General features: G+C 39.5%; 4 protein-coding genes across 7 annotated transcripts in view; 3 read left to right on the top strand and 1 right to left on the bottom strand.

The window, feature by feature from the left end:
- Positions 1-23,160, top strand: part of LOC126379593 (cleavage and polyadenylation specificity factor subunit 5) — a 111,122-nt gene that overhangs the window by 10,694 nt on the left and 77,268 nt on the right. The gene's annotated exons all lie outside the window — the stretch shown is intronic.
- Positions 1,992-10,028, top strand: LOC126379518 (zinc metalloproteinase nas-9-like). Its single transcript, XM_050028306.1, has 9 exons — positions 1,992-2,121; positions 2,583-2,758; positions 3,220-3,307; positions 4,069-4,115; positions 4,787-5,012; positions 6,383-6,555; positions 7,166-7,316; positions 7,703-7,845; positions 8,581-10,028. The coding sequence occupies exons 1-9, from the start codon at positions 2,022-2,024 to the stop codon at positions 8,710-8,712; spliced, it is 1,236 nt and encodes a 411-aa protein (XP_049884263.1). The 5' UTR covers positions 1,992-2,021; the 3' UTR covers positions 8,713-10,028.
- Positions 11,069-18,511, bottom strand: LOC126379411 (myb-like protein X). 4 transcript variants are annotated; one of them, XM_050028159.1, is made up of 6 exons: positions 18,359-18,511; positions 17,784-17,845; positions 15,697-15,961; positions 15,417-15,495; positions 14,608-14,754; positions 11,069-14,072 (listed from the first exon to the last, which is right to left on the bottom strand). In XM_050028159.1, exons 3-6 carry the CDS (start codon positions 15,952-15,954, stop codon positions 12,271-12,273), a joined length of 2,286 nt encoding a protein of 761 aa, XP_049884116.1. In that variant the 5' UTR covers positions 15,955-15,961; positions 17,784-17,845; positions 18,359-18,511; the 3' UTR covers positions 11,069-12,270. The 4 variants fall into 4 exon arrangements, with proteins under 4 accessions (XP_049884116.1, XP_049884115.1, XP_049884117.1 ...); XM_050028158.1 differs by having other exon boundaries at positions 17,784-17,842; XM_050028160.1 differs by lacking the exon at positions 17,784-17,845.
- LOC126379583 (zinc finger protein 62 homolog) lies at positions 18,958-22,853 on the top strand. The gene is made up of 2 exons (XM_050028388.1): positions 18,958-19,332; positions 19,556-22,853. Exons 1-2 carry the CDS (start codon positions 19,137-19,139, stop codon positions 20,164-20,166), a joined length of 807 nt encoding a protein of 268 aa, XP_049884345.1. The 5' UTR covers positions 18,958-19,136; the 3' UTR covers positions 20,167-22,853.

The following is a 23,160-nucleotide window of genomic DNA, read 5'->3' as shown; positions in this document are numbered from 1 at the left end:
ATTTAAACTTATATTAATTAAAACTAAAAGAACCTAACTTGTTCGATACAAGAATAAGTAGTGACAATCTAAAATTATACATCAAAAAGTAAATGTCGAAATAGTGGGGAAATAATATTGAGTCTGCGGAACGTGTCGTCGCTTGTCCTCAATCTAGATGTTAACGCTAACGAAGGGTTTGCTGCGTCGGCAATAGTCTTATAGTAGGCATATGTAACACATGTGTAAACATAAACATGTTCAAACATAAACATGTACAAACATAAACATGTGTAAACGTAAAACATCAAGCATGTTTAGTTAAACGAGAGCTTTCGATGGAAGTTGTACGGGAATATTTTAGTTATGACGTCATCAATACACATTGTGATACGTCATCCATTGTTACGTATAATTATGTTATAAAAGAAAAACAAGAACATAATTTAGATTAAAATTTTGCTATTCATAAAAAAAATCGAGCCAGCCTGTTTTTGGCCCCGATTCCTGCAGACACCTAATTTTATTTTAAGTTGTACCTGTAATTTTCTTATCCGTCAAAAAGGAAAGGGACGGACGATTGTCAACAAGTTAATTTTAAAACGAATGAAAAACCCGGGCGAATAAAATAGGCATCACGCTGGTATGCAATCTGTTTGACGTGCTGTCTACTTAACTCTGTCGGGTTATAGACCGATGTAATATTTATAAACGGTTGTTTTAGATTTCTGCTTAAAATTGAAGTGTGTTCCATAAATTGTAAGCTTGTCGATTACCCGTCCCTTTCCTTTTCGGCGGATAAGAAAATGACAGATATAATTTAAAATTAGATGGTGTTTACAGGAATTAGCACCACTGGTTGCCTATAATGTATTTAATACAAAAACGTCTGTGATATTTATATAGACAACGACCTGTGATAGTTACATTATGCCTGTAATACACGATTATTGACGAAAAAAATAATAATCGAATTTCTTGTCCCTAATAATGGTTGTGGGGGAAGCAAGAGAAGTGTGTCAGGATCGAAACCTCGAAGCATAGCCTCTGCTTACCCCGATGGGAAATAGGGGAAGTAAGTGTGAGTATGTAAGTTGTTCCTATCGCTAAAAATATCTTACAAACAATAATTCACGCCCGTAGTTCCCAATGTGGTGGGCACAGACTTGCCCACCAAAAGCCAGTGAGAAACTTTCCAGGCAACGTTCACCAAAAACAATGTAGATGGCGCTGTTCAGATTTAACGTGATAATTACCTATTTTCTTATTATTCGGGTACATAATTATTCCAAAATACAATGTAAATGGCAGAAGTATTATATAAACATAATTGTTGCTTGATATTTGGGTCACATTATGTATAGAATTATGTTGCTACCTAACAGAAAAATAATGGGTGGAAGATGTTATTGTACCTTGGTGTTCACGCACATAATGACAACCGCCCCGCGCCCGCGTCGGTCACCGCCCGCGTCCCCCGCGACACCCGCGATGCCCCCGCGCCGCCGCCCGCCGCGCCGAGCCGCCATCTTCGATCACTCGCCGATCAACCGTTGCGCGCGACGCGTTACGTCGCGTCCACGCACCACATAAAGTATCAATTCAACTAACGTAATAAACCAGTGAAAGTCAATCATCGTGAAGCATTTTATTCTGGAATCCCTGCACAATCAAGAACTAGCCCCAACACTTGGTGTAATAAAATGGCCATTTATACCCAAAAATAAAGATAAAAGATGCATATGTCTGTTATCCATGAAATTAGAAGGTTGAACGAAGGAAAATCTCTACAGCGCCATCTGTATTGATTTTGAGGAACGTGGCCTTGAAAGTCTCATTCTTTGATTTGTTTTTATAGTACATGCAGTATGTGAAAAGTTATCGCTGATGTGAAACCAGAAATAAAAATCACTTGCGCAATATAATAACATTATTTATAATAATAATATGTACACATCCAATTTCGTTTACGCAGTAATAAAAATTGGTATAATATTTATTGTTCAATACTTTTGTTAACATCTAGCGTGTCGGGTGCCGCGATGTTGCGAATTTTGACCATAGCTTTATACTTGGGGTGCGGTCACAGCGCGCTTTTCTCTAAAGGAATAGTTCACTACATTATCAACCAGACGGATTATGGTAAGTTTACGCCTGTACCTCCGAAGGGGTAGGCAGAAGGAGAAGGTATACAGGGTGTTAGTGACATCGTAACGAATACTCAGAGGGATGATTCAGACCATGATTCTGAGTTAATATCAAGTGGAATTTTCCGTCGCAAAATTCATGTTATTTTTTAAGGTTTTTTAAATTATTTTCAATTCTATACGATGCGATTCTTTGCGATGGAAAATTCCACTTGATATTAACTCAGAGTAATGAGCTGAATCATCCCTCTCAGCATTCGTTACTTGATGTCAAGTGGAATATGCTGTCAGAAAATGCATGAAATTTTTTGTGATTTTTAAATTATTTTCAGTTCAATTCCACTTGATATCAACTCAGAATCATGGTCTGAATCATCCCCCTCAGTATTCGTTACGATGTCACTAACACCCTGTATAGTCTACCGAACGAGGCCTGATTACGAGCCCCTCTTCCAGACCCGCACTCGCAGTCGGTGATATCCTCAACGTTCGTGCGCCTCCAGCGCGAGCTGTGCCTCAAGTTCTTCCAAACGCCTCCAGCGTACAACCAGTCGATGAGGCTGGTTGTACGCAACAGGCACAGGACGGAGGACTGCCAGCCTGCCGCGTACAACTTCACCGGGGGGGACGTGGTGGGTACTTGGATATCATCATGTTATTTAAATACTCTTAAGGTGTGGGTAGGGCTGGCTTCAGGACCCCGATACCGACCCCGCTGGCGACGATTTCCTTCAATCAGCGCTTATCGCTATCGACCCACTAGGGTCGATTAATTCTTTCAAATATTTTCCTCTCCCTGAGAGGTGCCCAGTTGCTCTCGAACCTCGGCTCAGGGCGTCGTCTGAGAGGAAAAATATTTGAAAGAATTAATCGACCCTAGTGGGTGGCGTGCGTGAAACGATTGATGAATGTGGAGGAAGCAAGAGAAGTGTGTCAGGATCTACATAGTCTACATAGATAGACGTACGGGTATTGATCTAAGCTCTCGATATAATTCGAGTCGCGCGCGGCGTGGTCGCTGTGCCGCAAGAGTTCCAGATGATGCTTTTTTCCCTTGAACATTCACATTTCTTCACGCACATTCTTCGTACAGGAGATGACAGTGGGCTACAAGTGTATCAACCCGGCGGACATCGCGCGGATCACCGTCGACATGCTACGGGCCAGTATTGACAGCTCCGGTAACTATTACCTTTTTTTTTAATAAAAATAAGTATTAAGTATACCTAATGGCCCCGATTTCTGCAGCCACATCTCAAAAAAGAAATCAAAAATATATATTCTTCAAAATTGGCTTACATAACTAGTTAGCGCTTTTTGAACGTCAAAAATGTATATAACATATTATGTAACTAGCTGTAAAACTACTACCACATCGGAAGCTGAGTCGCTGAGGGAAAGACTTGGCCAGAAAACCTCACAGCACAGGGCCCTACTCCTACTGTTTCATGTTTTTCTTTCTTTTTCCAATTCGTATTATTACATCTAAGTAATTTTATTTTAGTAATACAGTCATTTTCTTATCGCTTCTTGGTAAAAGCTAGCCTCTCACTTTGAGGTCGCAGGTTCCAATCTAGCACAGACCTAAACCAATGATTGTCGAATTTGTTTCGAATTCATGTTTGGATCATAATGATTATCACGTGTTCAGCGGTGAAAAAAACATCGTGAGGAAACTCATATTCCCGAGAAATGCATTTTCGGAGGTATGTTACCTAACCTGTTGGCTGGTTTTCCCCGCGGGTTGGAAGGTCAGACAGGCAGTCGCTTCTGTAAAAAACTGTACCTGTCAAATCTTCAGGTTAGATAAGCGGACTCTGTGGAAAACGGGATAATGTTAGGGGGATGATGAATGCTATCTACGTGGACAGACGTCGTACAGCTTATAATATAATGTATTATAAGCTTAATAGGTACGTGTAATAATAAATGTTTATTCCAGATGTGAATGTCAATAGTTTCGATTTGACCAAGCAGTATCAAGAAAAGGTGAGTAACCTCCTAACTATATTTTAAGTCTTCTATCGTGTGGGTTGTGAGGCGGATTACCAACCTCATCAACCCTGTCAGGGTTACTATTGAGCCGCCTAAGGCCCCTGACATGGCTTATGTAACGACTACGTACTTACGTCAGTAGGTAAGTAGTAACCGGGACCAACGGCTTAACGTGCCTTCCGAAGTACGGATCGTCTTACTTTCGGACAATCAGGTGATTAGCCTGTAATGTCCTAACCAAACTAGGGATCACGAAATGATTTTTGTGATATGTCCCCACCGGGATTCGAACCCAGGACCCCCGGATCGTGAGCCCAACGCTCAACCACTGGACCACGTATTTTAAATTATATGTAGGTACCTTTCATTTTCTTATCCTGCGAAAAGAGGGACGGACGATTGGCAGCAATGACAGTTGTTAATTTAAAAAAGGAAATATGAAGAACCCGAGCGAATCGAATAGGCAACCTGTTGATATGCAACCCGTTTGACGTGTGCTACCAACTTAACTCTGCTGGTTTATTTTATGGCCACAAACTAAACCTAATTTTAATGTGAGTGCCTTTAAATTGTTTCCGTCCTGCACTTACTATACGCGGAAGAAAGAGATGGAGGTAGTTTTAAATGAATAATCGCTCAAATTAATATTAAGTTGGCGGTTGCAGGAGCGTGAACCCAACAACCTGCTCACCCGCGCCGACCGCAACCACATAAACTCTCACTATACGAACGAGTGTGAGTCGCTGGTTGCCAACCCGGTGCCCCGCCGGCGCATGGTTGACATGGTCCCTATCGGCGCTGGCGGAGATAATGTAGCTACCAACATGGACTTCTACCAGCCTTACCTGTGGCCCCTGGGCTTGGTCATGTACGGAGTAAACGAGGATTTGTGTTAGTATTGTCTTTTAGGGCCGCCGTACACGGACTGCTTAAAGTAAGACCGACTGCTTAAAGCCGCGGCCGCGCGGTGAACTATAGTCATTCATCCGCTGCCGTACACACGACTGCTACTGTAAAGTATCGGCGTCCGAAGGACGTAATATACGATCCCGACGACCCGATTACTCTAGCCATAGAGGCAGCCAATCAGCTCGCGACACCAAACACTTCAGGTCCCCGATACCGACCCCGCCGGCGTGGTCGACGATTTCCTTCATTCAGCGCTTATCGCTATCGACCCACTAGGGTCGATTAATTCTTTCAAATATTTTTCCTCTCAGACGACGCCCTGAGCCGAGGTTCGCGCCCAACTGGGCACCCTCAGGCCTGTTGTCTTAAACGTTGTACCGGGTGAGAGCCTTCAGCGCTCCCCATTTGTCCGGCCAAGTAGTTAATGCCATCTGCGGCAAATCTACAATAAGTCACGTCAAAAAAAAAAAAAAAAAAAAACACGACTGCTCGAGCAGTCGCGACCGCTTCAAGCCGTCAACTGCATGATGAAATTCCATCGTGCCGTCGACCGCTCGCGAGCGGTTGCGAGGCATACACCGACTGCTCGAGCCGTTGACTGCGCTAGAGCAGTCGACAGCTCTCCAACTTCCCTCCCTTTGCGGCCTCGCGGCGTCTGTTTGTCTCGTCTCATTTCGTCGGAATCCATGACTCGACTGTGGTAGAAAATCGCTGAACTGCTCGGGCAGTTGGGTAATGTAGCTCGAGCAGTTGACGCCGACCGCTCGAGCGGTCCGTGTATTTCACTCAGCCGCTAACTGCTCGAGCAGTCCGTGTACGGCGCCCCTTATATCCTTAATACGTTCCCGGACAGAGCGCATCCCCATTTGTCCGGCCAAGATAGATAGATAGAACGTTTATTTGCATGAACACAGTACAATGGTCAAATAATAATGGTAATGGTCAATGGTCATGGTGGTACAAGTTGTTATAACTAATATAGGTAGGTATGGGTGTTAGTGGGAGGGCACGCGTTCAGTCGTTGGTCGCGGCTATAAGCCCTAAAAACACCTTCACCAACCCGCAGTGGAGCAGCGTGGTGGAGTATGCTCCATACCCCCTCCGGTTGATTGAGGGGAGGCCTGTGCCCAGCAGTGGGACGTATATAGGCTGTTTATGTTTATGGGTGTTAGTGACATCGTAACGAATACTAAGGGGGTGATTCAGACGATAATTTTGAGTTGATATCAAGTGGAATTATACGTCGGATTTTTTAAAAAAAATTTCAATTCTTTTCTACACTTTTGCGATCGACAATTCCACTTGATATTGCAGTTCTATACGTAGTATTATTCTTTATTGTATGGTTGCAGTGGGCGCCCCCGGCCACTATTTGCTCAAGAAGGCAATGACAGTGATAGAGCAGGACAGCTGCGTGGTGTTCCAGTACCACGCGGACAACGGCGCGCTGGCGCCCAACAGCCTGCTCTGGTTCTCCGTCGACGGCGAGCCTGAACCGGCGTACGGCTTCCAGCAGAAAAACCAGGTCACACTCAATGAGCGACTTTCCAGACGTCCAAATATACAATACAGGGTGTTAGTGACATCGTAACGAAAACTTTGAGGGATGAGACCATGATTCCGAGTTGATATCAAGTGGAATTTTCCGTCGCAGTATGGAACGGAAAATAATTAAAAAAAACGCTGAAATTTTCATGAATTTCCCGACAGGGAATTCCAGTTGATATCAACTCAGAATCATGGACTGAATGATCCCGCGTAAGTGACATCGAATACTGAGAGGGATGATTCAGACCATGATTCTGAGTTGATATCAAGTGGAATTTTCCATCGCAAAATTCATGATTTCTCGGGAGGTGAAGGTTTTGGCGGGAAGAAGAGAGGAATGGCGATTACTCCACCGCAGCGCAGCTCTTAAATAGAGAGAGAGAATACGCGAATAGAAAATAATAGAGAGAGTACGCCGCATTGATTGGCATTTATGCCTACTCGGTACGACAGTGCACTGTTTTAATGCGACGAATAGGTGCCGAGACAAACCTCTGTGGTTTAACGGCATCATTCAAACTATGTATTTAGATTAAGGATATAAAGAAAATAAATAAATAAAAAAAAAGTGTTGATTTATTCGGCAGTCGATCAACCTGGCGCGCATGACGCACGGCGCGCCGGGCCACGAGGCGCACGTCCTCAACAACCTGCTGCGCGCGCTCGGCGTGCCGATGATGTCCAACCGGTACGACAGGGACAACTACGTGCAGATCACCTGGAGGAACGTCGTCAACGGTGCGTCGGGGTCGATGGACCGGCGCACGAGTTACGCGCACACACACTTGTATACGCACACACACACACACATATACGCACGCACACACACACAGATACGCACTCAGGCACAAAAAGTATACGTACACACTTACACGCACACACACAAAAAGTATACGACAACACACACATATACGCACGCGCACACACACACATACGCACGCGCACGCACACACACATACACGCACATACACACACACGCACACACACATACACACTCACGCACAAGTAGTATACGTACACACACACATATACACAAACACATACGCACACACGCTCGCTTGTATTTTTACAAACGTGTAAAGCATGGTATATTATGACAGTGTATGTCCCGCACGTGTCCGCAGGTAGGGAGCACCTGCTGGAGAAGATGCCGGAGGAGGCGTGGATGCCGCAGCTGCCGTACGACTTCAACAGCGCGACCCACGCGCCGGCCAACTACGAGTGTGGCGGCTGCCGCCTCGGGGAGACCACCGTGCACCCGCTGCAGGTGAGCCCGCTGCCCATTTGTCCGGCCAAGTAGTTAATGCCATATGCGGCAAATCTACAACAAGTCAATATTCAATATTCTTTATTTGCGTACTATGATAGTGTACAGTCATGAGCAATATAATGTACCCACTTTAGGACTCTGTCGCACTAACACATTTGACATTTAGTGAGACTTACAGTTCAATTTGTCAAAAAAGTTAATGTGACATGGTACCAAAGTGTATACATATTAATGCTCGTGACCATACAAGTTTGTAAGTTACATATGAGTTTCACATCATAGACCCTTGCGGGCACAATAAAATAGAAGTACAAGGAGCTTTTCAAAATTGTAACATCAGTATCATTATTGTATTCACTAGTGATGTAGTAACATTATGCTGCTCTGCTGCTATCGTGTGGGTTATGAGGTGAATTACCAACCTTATCAACCCTGGTGTATGTCAGGGTTATTATTGAGCCGCCAAAGGCCCCTGACATGGATATAACGATTAATCACTTAAGTACATCAGTAAGTAGTAACCGGGACCACCGACTTAACGTGCCTTCCAAATCACGGATCATCTTACTTCCAGACAATCAGGTGATCAGCCTGTAATGTCCTAACCAAACTGGGGATCACAAAGATGATTTTTGTGATATGTCCCTACCGGAATTCAAACGCGGGACCTCCGGATCATGAGCCCAACGCTCAGCTACTGGGCCTGGTTAATTGATTGATGTTCTCTGTCAGGACAAGTTGTGGCAGAGGCTGCTGATGATCGGGCACGCGACGGCGCTCAGCCGCGGAGACATCAAGATGCTCCAGCTGCTCTATTCGCAGGAGTGCGAGAAGAGAAACGCTGCCGTGCACCTTCAGTCGTAGTGCAGAAAGAAAAAGAAAGAAGGAAGGAGAAAAAAGAAGAGATGTGAGCCCTGCCTTCTTATGTACACGTCTCGCACCAAACTAGTAAATAATACTGATTCTTGGGGGGTTAAAATGGCCACACCAAAGCAATTCATCTAAGAAAGCAATATTGCTATTTGACAGTTGCGCTTATAAAAGCAAGTGCGCAACGCAATCTGTTATATCTTCAATAAAACGCCGAAATAATTAATCCGTTTAGTTATGAGGATAATAAAAAGTAATAAAACACAGTCGAGAGCCTTTTTAGCGGCAAACGGAGAGAGCGAGACAGATAACCGGAGTGACTGAAAGGGAAGAGTAATTCGGATACACAACACAATCAAACAAATGTCAAATAGCAATATTGCTCTCTTAGATGAATTGCTTCGATGTGGCCATTTAACCCCCCTGTACAGTCATGAGCAATATAATGTACCCACTTTAGGACTCTGTCGCACTAACATATTTGACATTTAATGAGACTTACAGTTCAATTTGTCAAAAAAGTTAATGTGACATGGTACCAAAGTGTACCCGTACATACATACATACTATTTAGACCAGTGGTTCCTAACCCGGGGGTAATTACCTCCTCAGGGGTAAAATGGTGATTCTAGGGTAACACGGGATGGCACGAAATAGTATTATAACACTTGTTACATTAAAAACAAAAGCCAGAAACCGTCTGAATGTTGAGCATGACATGAGATGCGCGTTGAGTGAAACCGAACCTAATATTGTCAAACTTGCGAATGCAAAGCAATTTCAACCTTCACACTAGTTAACTCCGATATTTATATTATATTACTTTACTAGTCGCCATTCTAGAACCTTTCCGCCCCATCGGCCATCGGTTCTAGAATGGCGACCACGTGTCGGACGACGCTCAGTGGGTAGGCCCGCTACAAGGTGGACCGACGATCTGGTGAAGGTCGCGGGAAGCCGCTGGATGCGGGCAGCGCGGGACCGATCGTCGTGGAGATCCTTGGGGGAGGCCTATGCCCAGCAGTGGGCGTCATACGGCTGATGATGATGACTTTACTAATTACCTAAACGTGCATTTGCTTACTTACATAATAAACATATAATATTCGGTCGAATTTGTGTGGTTTTAATTATTTTAAATTAGGGGTAAACTGAATTTCCATACTTGTTCACAGGAGTAGTGACATTAAAAAGGTTGGGAACCACTGATTTAGACTGTATCCACACATCCTGTAGGTACTAAAGCCATTTCGATAATAAATGTAATCTTGTGACAAAATAAAATTCAATTGTATGTGGCATTAACTTTATTTTTGATTGTTTCCTTCTGCAGTATGCACTGTAGAGAAATTTTTTGGTCGGGATTTTGCGTTTGGGGATAGAATAAGGAATAATAACTACGTATAGAAAGGCGACTCTCCCCGATACCGACCCCGCTGGCGTGGTCGTTAGTTGTAGTTTCGCGATAACAAAGAGGCAATGAATGATTTGTGAGGTATGAATCATGGTATAATAAGACCAGATATGCTCAATCCTATGACAAGCCGCCATTGATAGCCCATTGATGACATAAGTGTTACCACTGTGTTGCCATTAAATTGGTATCTCCAACATTCCAAGGAAGTACATTTTATTATTGCAAATTAAGCGAATTACTAATGTATTTAATTACTATTACTTGTCACATATATAAAAATAATTAAAACTGTAAGTAAATCTTTTAATAAAAGTTCAAAATTTCCTTGCCAAGTAAATATAAAAAAAAACATTGGTCGTGGGTAATTTATTTTTTACGAAATGGCAACGCAGGGTGGGATGACGTCAGCTGGGATAACCTTGAAATGTTGGCTGTCACTTTTGAGCGTACCTGGTCTTATACAACGGCATGAATGACGAAGTTTGTGGACAATATCTTGAAAACAATAACAGTATATGCAATAATAAGGTCGATTTTTCTTTGAATCCTTATTCATGATTGAAAGATGTAAATATATTTTACAACCAGTTAAAACTACAAGTAGTATTAATCACAAGATTCACAATTATATTAGTCAGTCTGATAAAGAGATCTAACACGGCCACCGCTGTCATACGCCATGTGCATTGCCTGAAGCGAAATAGATATAATCATAGAAAATGTTAATAAAATATATAACATATTCAAATTAAAAACCTATACTACAATACGTCAAAATACAAAAAACCATATGGTTTTTATATATATAAAAACCATATCAGGCGTCAAGAAGCCCTCCGGAAAGCGAACCCCGCCCGAACGTACCCATTATGCTTGCAGCGTTGCCTCTCTGGACCGCAAGTGAAATACGCTGCGCGAGGAAAAGCCAGCTCGAGGGTCTCCGCCATGATCATAGAAAATTGATATCACATGGTTTCCAGGGTTTGTGCCCGGTTAATGGCAATAGGCTCGCCCTCTATTACATGAGACTTGAACATAGCTGGAGGAGACTGGGTGTTATACTAGTGTTGTAAAAATGAGCGCTGAGCGTCGAGCGTTTAGCGCTGAGTCGACGCTTTGGAGCGTTTAAGGCTTGCGAGCGTTGAAGGCTCAGACTTCTACGCTCGAGTCACGCGCTCAAGCGTCTGAGCGTCGTAATTTTACATGTAACACAATTAATAAGTATTTTTCTATTATGATATTTAACTTGGGCAGTTATTTTTCTTGTATTATCAGCAATAAGGCCGCCTGTTGTACATGGTCACTCTATGTCTAGTTTGTTCTTTTATTTTTGTTTTGTGGGCAATAAAGTATATTTCATTCATTCATCATTAAAAAATATATCTAAAACCATTATATTTCGCGTATAATGTATAAAACCTTTTTTAACAATTCCTCTTACTAATTACTATTCAATCTAGACTCTCACGCTCAAGCTTGAGCCGAGCGCTGAGTCCGACGCTCGGAATAGACTTTTTCACTTAAACGCTCAAGCCACTGCTCAAGCGTCAAGCGCCTCAGTCGAGTCCCGACTTGAGCATTAGCAATCTGCTCGAGCGTCGTGTCCAGCGTTTAAGCGCTGACTCGAGCGGTTTTACAACACTATGTTATACAGGGTGTTAGTGGCATCGTAAAAAACTTTGAGGGATGATTCAGACCATGATCATCAAGTGGAATTTTCCGTCGCCAAAGTATGGAACTGAAAATAATTATAAAAAACACTAACATTTTCATGAATTTTCCGACAGGAAATTCCACTTGGTATAATTCAAATATCAACTCAAAAACATGGTCTGAATCATCCCCCTCAGTATTCGTTACGGTGTCACTAACACCCAAACCTGCTTGTAAGTGACATCATCGTAACGAATACTGAGAGGGATGATTCAGCTCATTATTCTGAGTTAATATCAAGTGGAATTTCGCATCGCAAATGTATAGAATTGAAAATATTTCAAAATCAACACTACAAAAGCAGGAATTTTGCAACGAATAATTTCACTTGATATTAACCCGTCAGTATTCGTTACGATGTCACTAACAACCTGTACAGTATACACTTCTGCGAGTTCTTCGCGTGTGCACACGTGATACTGTTATGTAGTACCTATATTTATACCATTACGTACACATGATTTACAATGTTTCGTCATTGTATCTGCTAAGGTACCCTGCGGTGTCGCGAGGTTCTCCCTATTGCAGTAATCACAAGCATCCGTTTCGAAAATTGACGAGCACTTCAAGCAGTATTTCACACTTTTAACATCAGATATTATGCTCAAACAAGTCTCTCTCTTACAATTCTCATAGACTTCATTTTTACTACCATCCTGTGTTGGTTTGGGTTTCGTGGCTTCAATTTCGTTTTTATTAAGTGTTTGTATTTCTTGTTTTTGTTTGTCGCGTTTCTGTGCACTTTTGTATTTTTTAAAGTAAAATTCTAACGTGTCTTTGTTTAGACTGTCGTTTGATTTTGTTTTATTATGATGTTCGGTTTCGTCGCCATCTTTGATAGTTTTAATGTATTTCTCCCTGTAATTGTTGTCTGTTATTATCTTATAAACGGCCAACAATTGTTCTTTATTAAGATTCTTGTTATGATTGCTTTTATTGTTATCAGGGTTATTAGATTCGTCTTTTACTTTCCGAAAAAACGCTTTTTCATCAACATTTTTTACTATGCAATTGTTGATAGCGATATCCCTATCTAAATCTTTGTTTTTTGACGTCATATTTGTAGCTTTATCTGCAAATTCATTTGGATCTTTCATATTAACTTCATTACTTTCAGATTTTACTACTATTTCGGGATTTAATTTTATACTAGCAGTTTCATCTTCTTTAAAGCTTACTTTAGTATCTGTTACAGTAGCATCATGTTCGTTTACTTTTGTATTATCATTAGTAGCATCTTTAGAACCATCTACACTCGTAGAAGACAGTCTGTCTTTTTCAGTTGTAATTGAAAGTGTTGATATTTTGGATATTTTTGTCGTTAATTCTGCTTTCTCAGTGTTTGCTACAGCATCTACAAAATATATCTTTATAGCGTCACGTTGAGGTATGTCTGGGTCACTCAAAGGCCGTTTTTTAACTCTTTTGATATTACTATCTTCGTTTGCATTGTCAATTTTTAAAGGCGTTGTATATTTCTCGGATGCTGTATGTTCCTCGACCTTTTCGGATGCTAAAGGATTTTTATTTTCTTCTATAACATTCCTATTTAATTCTAAAAAAGAATCCTGACTGTCTAGATCTTCGACGGAATCTGCAGATTTCTCCTCTTCAATGGGAATGTCTATATTTTCTAAATCTCTTAGAAATTCTTCATTCTGTAAATTTAAAAAAACATCCTCTTCGGTACTTTCTGATGTGGTTGTCTCTCTCGCGTCTCTTGATTCTTCTTTGCTTCCATCTTCTTTCTTAGTTCCTTCTTCTTTTTCTTCATCTTCAGTTTCATTTGTTTTTATTTCTTTTTTCTTTACCTTTTCTTCAGGTAAACGTTCATTTGTGTGTTTACTGTCCTTCACAGTAGTACAAACAGTGATTCTATTGTCTGTATCACTTTTAACATCATTTCCTTTTGTTACTTTACATACTTTGTCACTTTTAGTTTCAGCATTATTTTCTATGTCACTTTTAACATTACCTTTATCCTTATCTTCATTATTTTCATCACTTTTAGGTGTGACGTCACTGTGGCAAATTTTATTCTTAATGTTTCCGAGTAGATTTTCCAATTTGTTTCGTTTTTTCATGAATTTGTCATCAGTCTGTTTGACTGGAGGTATGGCGATGGTAGACATGGCAGATTCGGGGACAGGGTTCGATTCCTCGTTTGTTTTTTTAGTGATATCTTCATATTCCATATCTGATGGCGACAATGTGTAGATGGGATCTGAAAAGAAAATTATTAATTAGTAAGTAAAATGGTAGCAGCAGTAAAGACGAAACAAATATGTGTTAGTGACATCGTAACAAATACTGAGGGTGATGGTTCAGACCATGATTCTGAGTTGATATCAAGTGGATTTTTGTCTCTTTTTTAATGTTGAATGTCTCTTTTTTAAATTATTTTCCGTTCCACAATTTTGCGACGGAAAATTCCACCTGATATCAACTCAGAATCATGGCCTGAATCGTACCTTAAAGTTTTCGATACGACGTCATTAACACCCTTTATACTTAAAAATACCTTTATTCAGTAGGTAACATAGTTACACTTTGAATCGTCGTTTTTTACATAACGAACGTCTCGTCCGCCTAAAACTATACACTTTGCAACCATGTCACATTAACTTTAGTGACAAATTAAACCGTATGTGTCATTAAATGTCAAATATGATAGTGCGACAGGGTTCTAAAGTGGGTACATGATATTGGTCATGACTGTCAGGTTTGTTTAAGATGTGGAGTTAGTGACGGTGACTCACCTTCGATGTAGTGGTGGGAGGGAGGGTGCTCCCACCACACGGGGCTCGCGCACGTCAGGATCTCCAGCAGGTCTTCATCATCGAGGCGGCGCTCCGCTTCGAGCACCAGCTGCTCCACGGTGGGGCTGAGCGGCCTCGGCTTTGACCCTGCAACATACGCCGGACATTATCATCAATTTAAGAGCCACGCTCTTGTCGGTGTAGCATTTTCCATTCAGGTCTATCAAAGGCCAATTCCTTGACTTCCCTATAAGACACGACGTTAACCTTTTCTTTAATCTGTCCCATGTAATAATAAGCTCTTCTTGGTCTTCCCCTTCCTCTCTAGTTTGGTTAGGATCACCTGATTGTCCAAAAGTAAGACGATCCGTGCTTCGGAAGGCACGTTGGTCCCGATTATTACTTACTGATGTAAGTACGTAGACGTTACATGAGTCATGTCAGGGGCCTTTGGCGGCTCAATAATAATCGCCAAGGGTTGATGGGGTTGGTAATCCACCTCACAACCCACATGATAGGAGAAGACTTAGGATAAATTAATAACTCATTGGTGCAAGTCGCTCCCCGTGAACGATAAACCACAGACAACAGTGACTAGTTATTTATCTCAAGTGCAGTTTCCACTGACACAGTTGGCTCGACCATTATAGACGGCGATACGGCTCCCTAACAGAAAACTCGTGAGGTGTGGGTACTTAGTTCACCTTGCGATGGATGTACCTCTGACTACCCCAATTGGGTTATAGTCCCGTATTGGGTCATATTGGGTTGGGTTATAGGCTTATGTAACTAATGTTAAGTAGACAAACCTCTCTGTGGGGCAGCAGTCTTTCGTCTGTGGGCAAGCTTCAAATCTTGCTGTGTTTTCAACAATGATCTGTTCTGCATCTGGAAATAAAACCAACAAATATACATACATAAACTCACGCCTATTTCCCAACGGGGTAAGCAGAGACTATAAAATTCAATTTGCTTCGATCCTGACACACTTCTCTTGCTTCCTCGACATTCATCAATCGCTTCATACACGCACGCCGGTTCAGAGTAGATCGTATCATGTTATCAAAAAATATGTCAATAAAATTATACCTTATCCTGAACGAGCTTGTCAATCTTTTGTTTAAACTTGATAACTTTTTTCTTCGATGGCGATTTAGTTTGTGGCTTCGGACTCTTGTCCTTTGAGTTTGGGCTCTTCAACATTTGTGTTATCTGTGATATCCGCTTAATACTGTCATCTTTGTTACGGAGTTGACGTTTCAGCAGGTTGGACTTGTGACGGGTCAGCATTAACTCCGGTTTGGGGAGACGGTAGTCCCGCTTGCTCGTTGATGGTTTAGATGACATTATACGGCTGGAATAAGATGGAAAATACAATATTAAATGATAGACAGACGTAATTTATACACATAATACTAAACACACACAGGTATTTAAAAAAAAATTTCAAATCATTCGTGGTATCCCCAGTGGCAGCCCTAGGGCGATGTGGGTGTGCCACTGCACAGGGCGCCGTATTAGGAGGGGCGCCAAAATCAACCAAGACTGGTTCACCCTGGCCGCAGACCTTCATCGGGATAGATTGCGGCCACAACTCATACCATGTGGCCGTAAACAACATTTAAGATTTCAATAGGCAAATTTCGGTGGCAGTAAATTAATCAAAAAAAAAAATGTATTTTAAGGTGCTGAGGGGTGCCACTTTGAGGTCTTGCACCACCTAAATATTTTGCTAGGGCCGCCACTGGGTATCCTGTGTTTGGCGAACAAGCACTGTACTTACTATAACTATTCTTTGTAATTAATAAGCTGTTATATATCCTCAATAAATAAACAAAAATATATAAATAAATAGAGGAGCTCGGTGGCGCAGCGGTAAACGCGCTCGGTCTGCGATTGTTGAAGTTAAGCAACTTTCGCAAAGGGTCATAGGATGGGTGACCACAAAAAAAAAGTTTTCATCTCAAGCTCTTCCGTGCTTCGGAAGGCACGTTAAGCCGTTGGTCCCGGCTGCATTAGCAGTCGTTAATAACCATCAATCCGCACTGGGCCCGCGTGATGGTTTAAGGCCCGATCTTCCTATCCATCCATAGGGAAGGCCCGTGCCCCAGTAGTGGGGACGTTAATGGGCTGATGATGATGATATAAATAAATATGTACCCTCTCCTCACCGAACTTTCTGTTAGACCTGTGTGTGTGTTTGTGTATTTTATTATTATTTAATAATAATAAAAAATATATAATTATGTGTTTGTGTATGGTCACGAGTACTAATATGTATACACTTTGAAACCATGTCACATTAACTTTTTTGATAAATTAAACCGTAATTATCATTAAATGTCAAATATGATAGTGCGACAGGGTTCTAAAGTGGGTACATTATAATGCTCATGACTGTACACTAAGTGGTTAAGTAATATAAAAGGAATATATTACTTTAATTAGATCTGTATTTAACAAAACTCTAAAACAAATAAATATATCATTTCATTAATTAAATAAGTGATATTTCTGTCTAAAAATTTATACATATTGGTCTTTATTATATAGACGCATACTAAAGAAACACACTTAGAAATAATAGCGCATAATAGGAATGTTTTGGAACCTTGTGGCATTAATATGGATAACATGCAAGATTTACAGTTGAATTGGTCAAAAAAATGTGACGTAGTACTAAAGTGTATGTTTGGGACCGTTCATATGAGTAAAATTGAACTGAATTGAATTGATTGATTTATTATTTGTATTTGTAAAATGACATGTACCTGCAATTACAATGCCTAGTTAGCTACTTACATAAAATGATGGCTGTAACCACCAATACAAAACAAATCAAATCATTAACAACAGTTCTTAATAAAATTACAAAAAAGTTTCAATACATTTCACTGACACTGGCTAGCTATAGCTATTTTTTATTACTACTACTTTTGTTTCTTTATGAAAAATAAACATTTACTTATTTTTTTTTATTTGTGGACAGTAGGCAAAGCCTAATAAAATCTGAAGACAACTTGCAATTTTTGGTTACAACATCCTAGCATGGATATGATTTATGATGAACCGTTTTGTGACAGTGGATTAGTCTGTTCACCCAAAATGGTGGTCAGTGAACATAATACATAACGAATATCATTAATACCAGAGATGTTGAATCATTAGTTAATTACCTTTATCCCACCCAGTCTTTTCTGTCCTCCAATATAATATCTATAATAATTTGATGATTCTGCTGAAACCAAAATGAAAGGTTAATAATGAAAGAGACATTAAAAAAGATGAAGAAAATAATAATGCTGAAGATGTTTTGTGTTACTAACTAAAATAATTTGGAGTAAAGGGCGAGAAAATTAAAAGTATAGCCTAAATAGGTAGGTACTTACCTATGCTACTTTTTAAAAGAAAAATGTTAAAATTACCTTAACTTAAAATTTCTGTATTCAACTTTGGGTCTAAAACCTACTTAATTATTGTTTTAGAAAGCAGGTTTTGGAATGATAATGTCTAAGAGTCCGCAGTCTTCGAGTACGATATAAATGAAGAGTTACGTCGTAATAAAATTGGACCACGTAAAAGCAGCCCCGAGCTAACAAATATGTTAACAGCGCCAGTATAGTGCCCAAGGCCTCACAACTAAATGAAAATAGTCCGAATAAAAAAGTAGTTAACGAATAACTGGTATGAAACAATCTTAGTCACCTGTGTGTAAAAAAAAACCACAGAAAAGAGTTCAAGGTTTACTTACCTGTCGATGTATTTGCCAAATTAACGAGTAAAATCAATGTTTTATTACGAGTTATGGGTAAATTATCCTTGTAATTCGCTTTCAAAATCCCCGTTGCAGAGAGAGATCTCAAGAGAACACCAAAATATAAAGGCGCCACACACTGACAGTTAAGTGCATAGTCTCAGTTAGAACCTTGTCACATTGCGATTTTTATTCGCCGTTTATTATTTGTAAATGGCGAGAAAAAACATTTTTTAAAGAAATTAACAATTATTACTGCATTTTATATTCTTAAAACCATATACAAACACTTAACAATTATATATAACAGTGTTCAAGTAAAGATTAAAATCACGAGGATTAACCTTACATGTATAGATGCTTTACGTGAAGTAAAAAAATATCAAAGTAAATTCTAGGGAACTTGCTCATGTGTGTAACCTGCTTTGAATGAGAGAATAGGTTACTGTATGTTATCATCTATTTTGTTTAGCACTCCCTACTTCTCTTATGTATAATAAGGACGTGTAACAAGGATGTATGGCATGAAGTCCTTTGCCAGACTGCATTTTATAACTATAATCTGTCAAAGTCAAATTGACATTCGTTTCGTTTTGTTTTGGCGTTGCGTGTGCTTTCTTTTCTGTTTTATTTTAATTTTATTCTTTATTTCAGTTCTAAAATGTTATTTCCTTGTAATTAAAATACGTTAGCACGTATTTGAGTTCCTATTTACTTGTTTATTTAAGTTTTGCACTGTAATTTTACCTTTTATTGACCATTTTGTTTGGTTGAAATGGAGAATAAGAAAAATGTTGAAAAGAGGAAGAACCACTGTAATATTTGTGATAAAACTATCGTGGGGAGCTCGTATAAGTTTAAGGCTCACTTGTACAAACACAAAGCGGTGCAATCTCGCTTCAAATGCTCGTTTTGTTCGAAGGAATTCTTTCGATCTGATGCCTACTCCAAGCATGTTGACACACACACAGGTATGTTGTGATCCGCGACTTTGTTCCTTCGTTCATTTATTTAATTATTCTACAACAAAACAGACTAGTCTAATGCGCCAAACAAAAAATACAAACCTGTACCTAATTTTTAGGAAAAGGAAAGTCGAAGGGGATCTTCTTATAATAAAGATTTTTGATGAGATTTAGTTTTCGAATTAACCTGTTTTTCAACTTAAAATATTTCTTTTTATAAATATTCCAGGTGCCAGCCCAAAGAAGACATACATCTGTGACCACTGTGACCGTGGCTTTGTGAATAAACGCAACCTCCTCCTCCACTTGAAAATCCACGACGACTCCCTCGAGCATCCATACAAATGTGTTGCATGCGGTGTCACCTACTGCGAGGAACGGCTCCTCAAATACCACATTCGTAAAACCCACTACAACCTACACCTTGATGAGACACCGCATATCATGAAGGAAATAAACGAAACATGGGTTGAACGGGTTAAGGAAAGCCAAGTATGCGTTCAGATGACTAAAGTGAACAATAACACTTTATCTATTCAAAAATATGGCACTTTGAAGGAGGAGAATGAGAAAAACATAAATATGGACAGTGAAAAAGTACGGTTTAAAGAGTATATTACCTCAGTATTTGCTCAGAAAGATAAATCACAGTATTCCAAAGCGACTTGCGACTATTGTCACAAGGAGATGCTGAAAAAGAGTCTTCTCTCTCATATAAGAGAACGACATCTTAAAATTCGTAAATTCAAATGCGAGAAATGTAACTGTACATTCAAAAGACATTATCAAATGGTTGATCATGTGTGTGGGAAGTATAGGCAGAGACGGAGGAAAAAGTAATATTCTTGTTAAGTTTCGATGGCATATAATTGTCTTAATTTAACTTGCCATCGCAAAATTTACATTTAAGTTTGTTTTGCCGTAATTGGCAACCCTTTTTTATTAGCTTGTTTTATATTTTTTTATAGCATGGTAACACCAGTGACGTCACTAAACACATTATTAGGGTGAACGCGCACTTAGATGAGAATCGTCGCATTTTGCAGCCAAATGCGGGTCGTGCGGCGCGGATAGGTGCGCGACTGCGCGATGTTACATTGCATACAATTCATACAGAGATATATAAAATGCGATGTTATAGGCGCGTGCGGCTCCTTTGCGGCTTAGATGCGCGTTCACCATTAGTTTTATTTTTTATATCTTGATAGTTGGCTTTATTAACTTACATGACACAACACAGCAAGTCTTCCATACATCGCGTAGAATATATTATTTAATTTATTGACACTTTTTTAAGGAGGTGTTGGACACTCGTTATTTGATACATAATATCTATTATGTAAATGCCGGTCGCGCATCTAGAGTACGCGCTGCGAACGAAGTCCCGCGGATATTAATGGAACTAAATGACAAGTCATAATAATTATATGCAGATACTGCGACACTAGCGCGGCGGCCGCGGGACTTCTTCCGTTCAATTATTTTGTACCGACACTGCAGACCTTTTTGATAGGACAGAATAATACAGGGTGTTAGTGACATCGTAACGAATACTGAGGGGGTTGATTCAGACCATGATTCTGAGTTAAAATCAAGTGGAATTTTCCGTCGCAAAATTCATGATTTTTTTTTAGTTTTTTTTTTAATATTTTCAATTCTATACTTTTGCGATGGAAAATTCCACTTGATATTAACTCAGAATAATCAGATGAATCATCCCTCTCAGTATTCGTTACGATGACACTTACACCCCGTACAAGTACATACGGTAGCCATATAAGTAGGTATGGGTGTTAGTGACACCGTAACGAATACTGAGGGGGATGGTTCAGACCATGATTCTGAGTTGATATCAAGTGGAATTTCGTGTCAAAAAAATTCATGAAAATTTTTCTTTTCTTTTTAATTATTTTCTAATCCATACTTTTGCGACGGAAATTTCTACTTGATATCAACTCAGAATCATGGCCTGAACCACCCCTCAAAGTTTTCGTTACGATGTCACTAACACCCTGTATTATAATTATTCTAACTTTAGAACTATTACAACCATGTCGAAACAAATACGCTATGTAGATGCGACAGGGTTTTTAAGGTTCGTGGCGTTAATATAGAAGTATTTTAGAGGGCAAGTCAAGCAGCACATTCTCAATTCTCCTCTTATTTTTATATTTACGATCTTCTTTGAATTGCTCTTAATAATAGTATGTCGGTGCACTTATATTATTTATTTTATTTTGCACTGTCTATCCTGCTAAGTTTTTATTAAATTTATTTCCTATACCTCAAGGTTGTCTGGATGAGATTGCAACCTTAGCAGTAAGGCCGCCTGTTGTACTGTCGAGCTGATTATAATTCTTTATTTTTAATATTTATTTTAAATGCAATATAAAGAGTTTTACTCTTGAACAAAGGTTGAACATGAGCAATCAAAAAGTGCATGTAACTTTTTTCTTTTTATTTTTTTTTATATTACTTGAAGGAAAAATTGTTGTTGTTGTGTTTTACGCACAAAATTAAAGACTGACATTAAAATTGTTACATTGTAAGTGCCTCGGAAAATTACGATTACGATTGTTAGAAATACATATAATTATTAGATATTGTTAGATGGTTAAGAAGTTTATTTACAAATATATGAAGCCTATATCAACTTTTTATTGAAAAACTATACAGGGTGTTAGTGACATCGTAACGAAAACTTTGAGGGATGATTCAGGCCATGATTCTGAGTTGATATCAAGTGGAATTTTCCGTCGCAAAAGTATGGAACGGAAAATAATATAAAAAAGGTCTAAAATTTTCATGACTTCTCCGACAGGAAATTCCACTTGATATCGTCTCAGAATCATGGCCTGAATCATCCCCTTCAGTATTCGTTACAGTGTCACATACACCCATACCTACTTGTATGGCTACTGTATGTACTTGTATGGGGTGTAAGTGACATCGTAACGAATACTGAGAGGGATGATTCAGCTGATTATTCTGAGTTAATATCAAGTGGAATTTTCCATCGCAAAAGTATAGAATTGAAAATAATTTAAAAAAACTAAAAAAATAACAAGAATTTTGCGACGGAAAATTCCACTTGATATTAACTCAGAATCATGGTCTGAATCATCCCTCTGAGTATTCGTTACGATGTCACTAACACCCTGTATTTTGAGTATCTTATAAATTTATTGCATGGTTACTTAATTAAAAATGTAGTAGGTGTTAGTGATATCGTAATGAAAACTGAGAGGTGATTTAGATGGTCTGAATTTCTATTTCGTTCTATATAAGAATTATGTAGGTATTATTATAAACAAGTGCCTTAAATGTATAGTTTAAAAAGATGCTCGGTGAAGCGTCGTTATTTATACATATTTAGTTCATCATGTGATGGATGTACCTTAGACTACTCCAATTGAGAATGTGGTCGTGTGCTTTGTACGTATTCTTCCTATGCATTGCGCGTGGGCATAAAGTTGGTTGCATGTTATACTACGATTTAATTTCAATAAAATACGTAAGTATTATAAGGGCTCTTTTATTTTTTTAGGCTGCCTCTCCACCGGACCGGAATGGAGAAACGGAGAAATATTAACCAATAGTATTGCATAAACTAGTTCAAATCTCCCTTTATTGGTTAGCTTCTCCACTCCGCTCCGGTGCGGTGGACAGGCAGCCTAATATACTTTTCATAAAAAAAATACTAGAAACACCTCGCGAGTATTACTCGTAAAGATTACCAGAAAAATATTAAATACGAGTATTAGGAATAAAAAATATGATATTTTATTTTGTAGTAATAATGGCCCCGATTCCTGCAGACACCGCCTAGTTTTA

Source organism: Pectinophora gossypiella, chromosome 29 (assembly GCF_024362695.1).
Source record: "Pectinophora gossypiella chromosome 29, ilPecGoss1.1, whole genome shotgun sequence".
In the NCBI taxonomy this organism is placed as follows: domain Eukaryota; kingdom Metazoa; phylum Arthropoda; class Insecta; order Lepidoptera; family Gelechiidae; genus Pectinophora; species Pectinophora gossypiella.
Note: the sequence above shows the minus strand (reverse complement) of the source record. Positions and strands in the feature narration are given on the sequence as shown.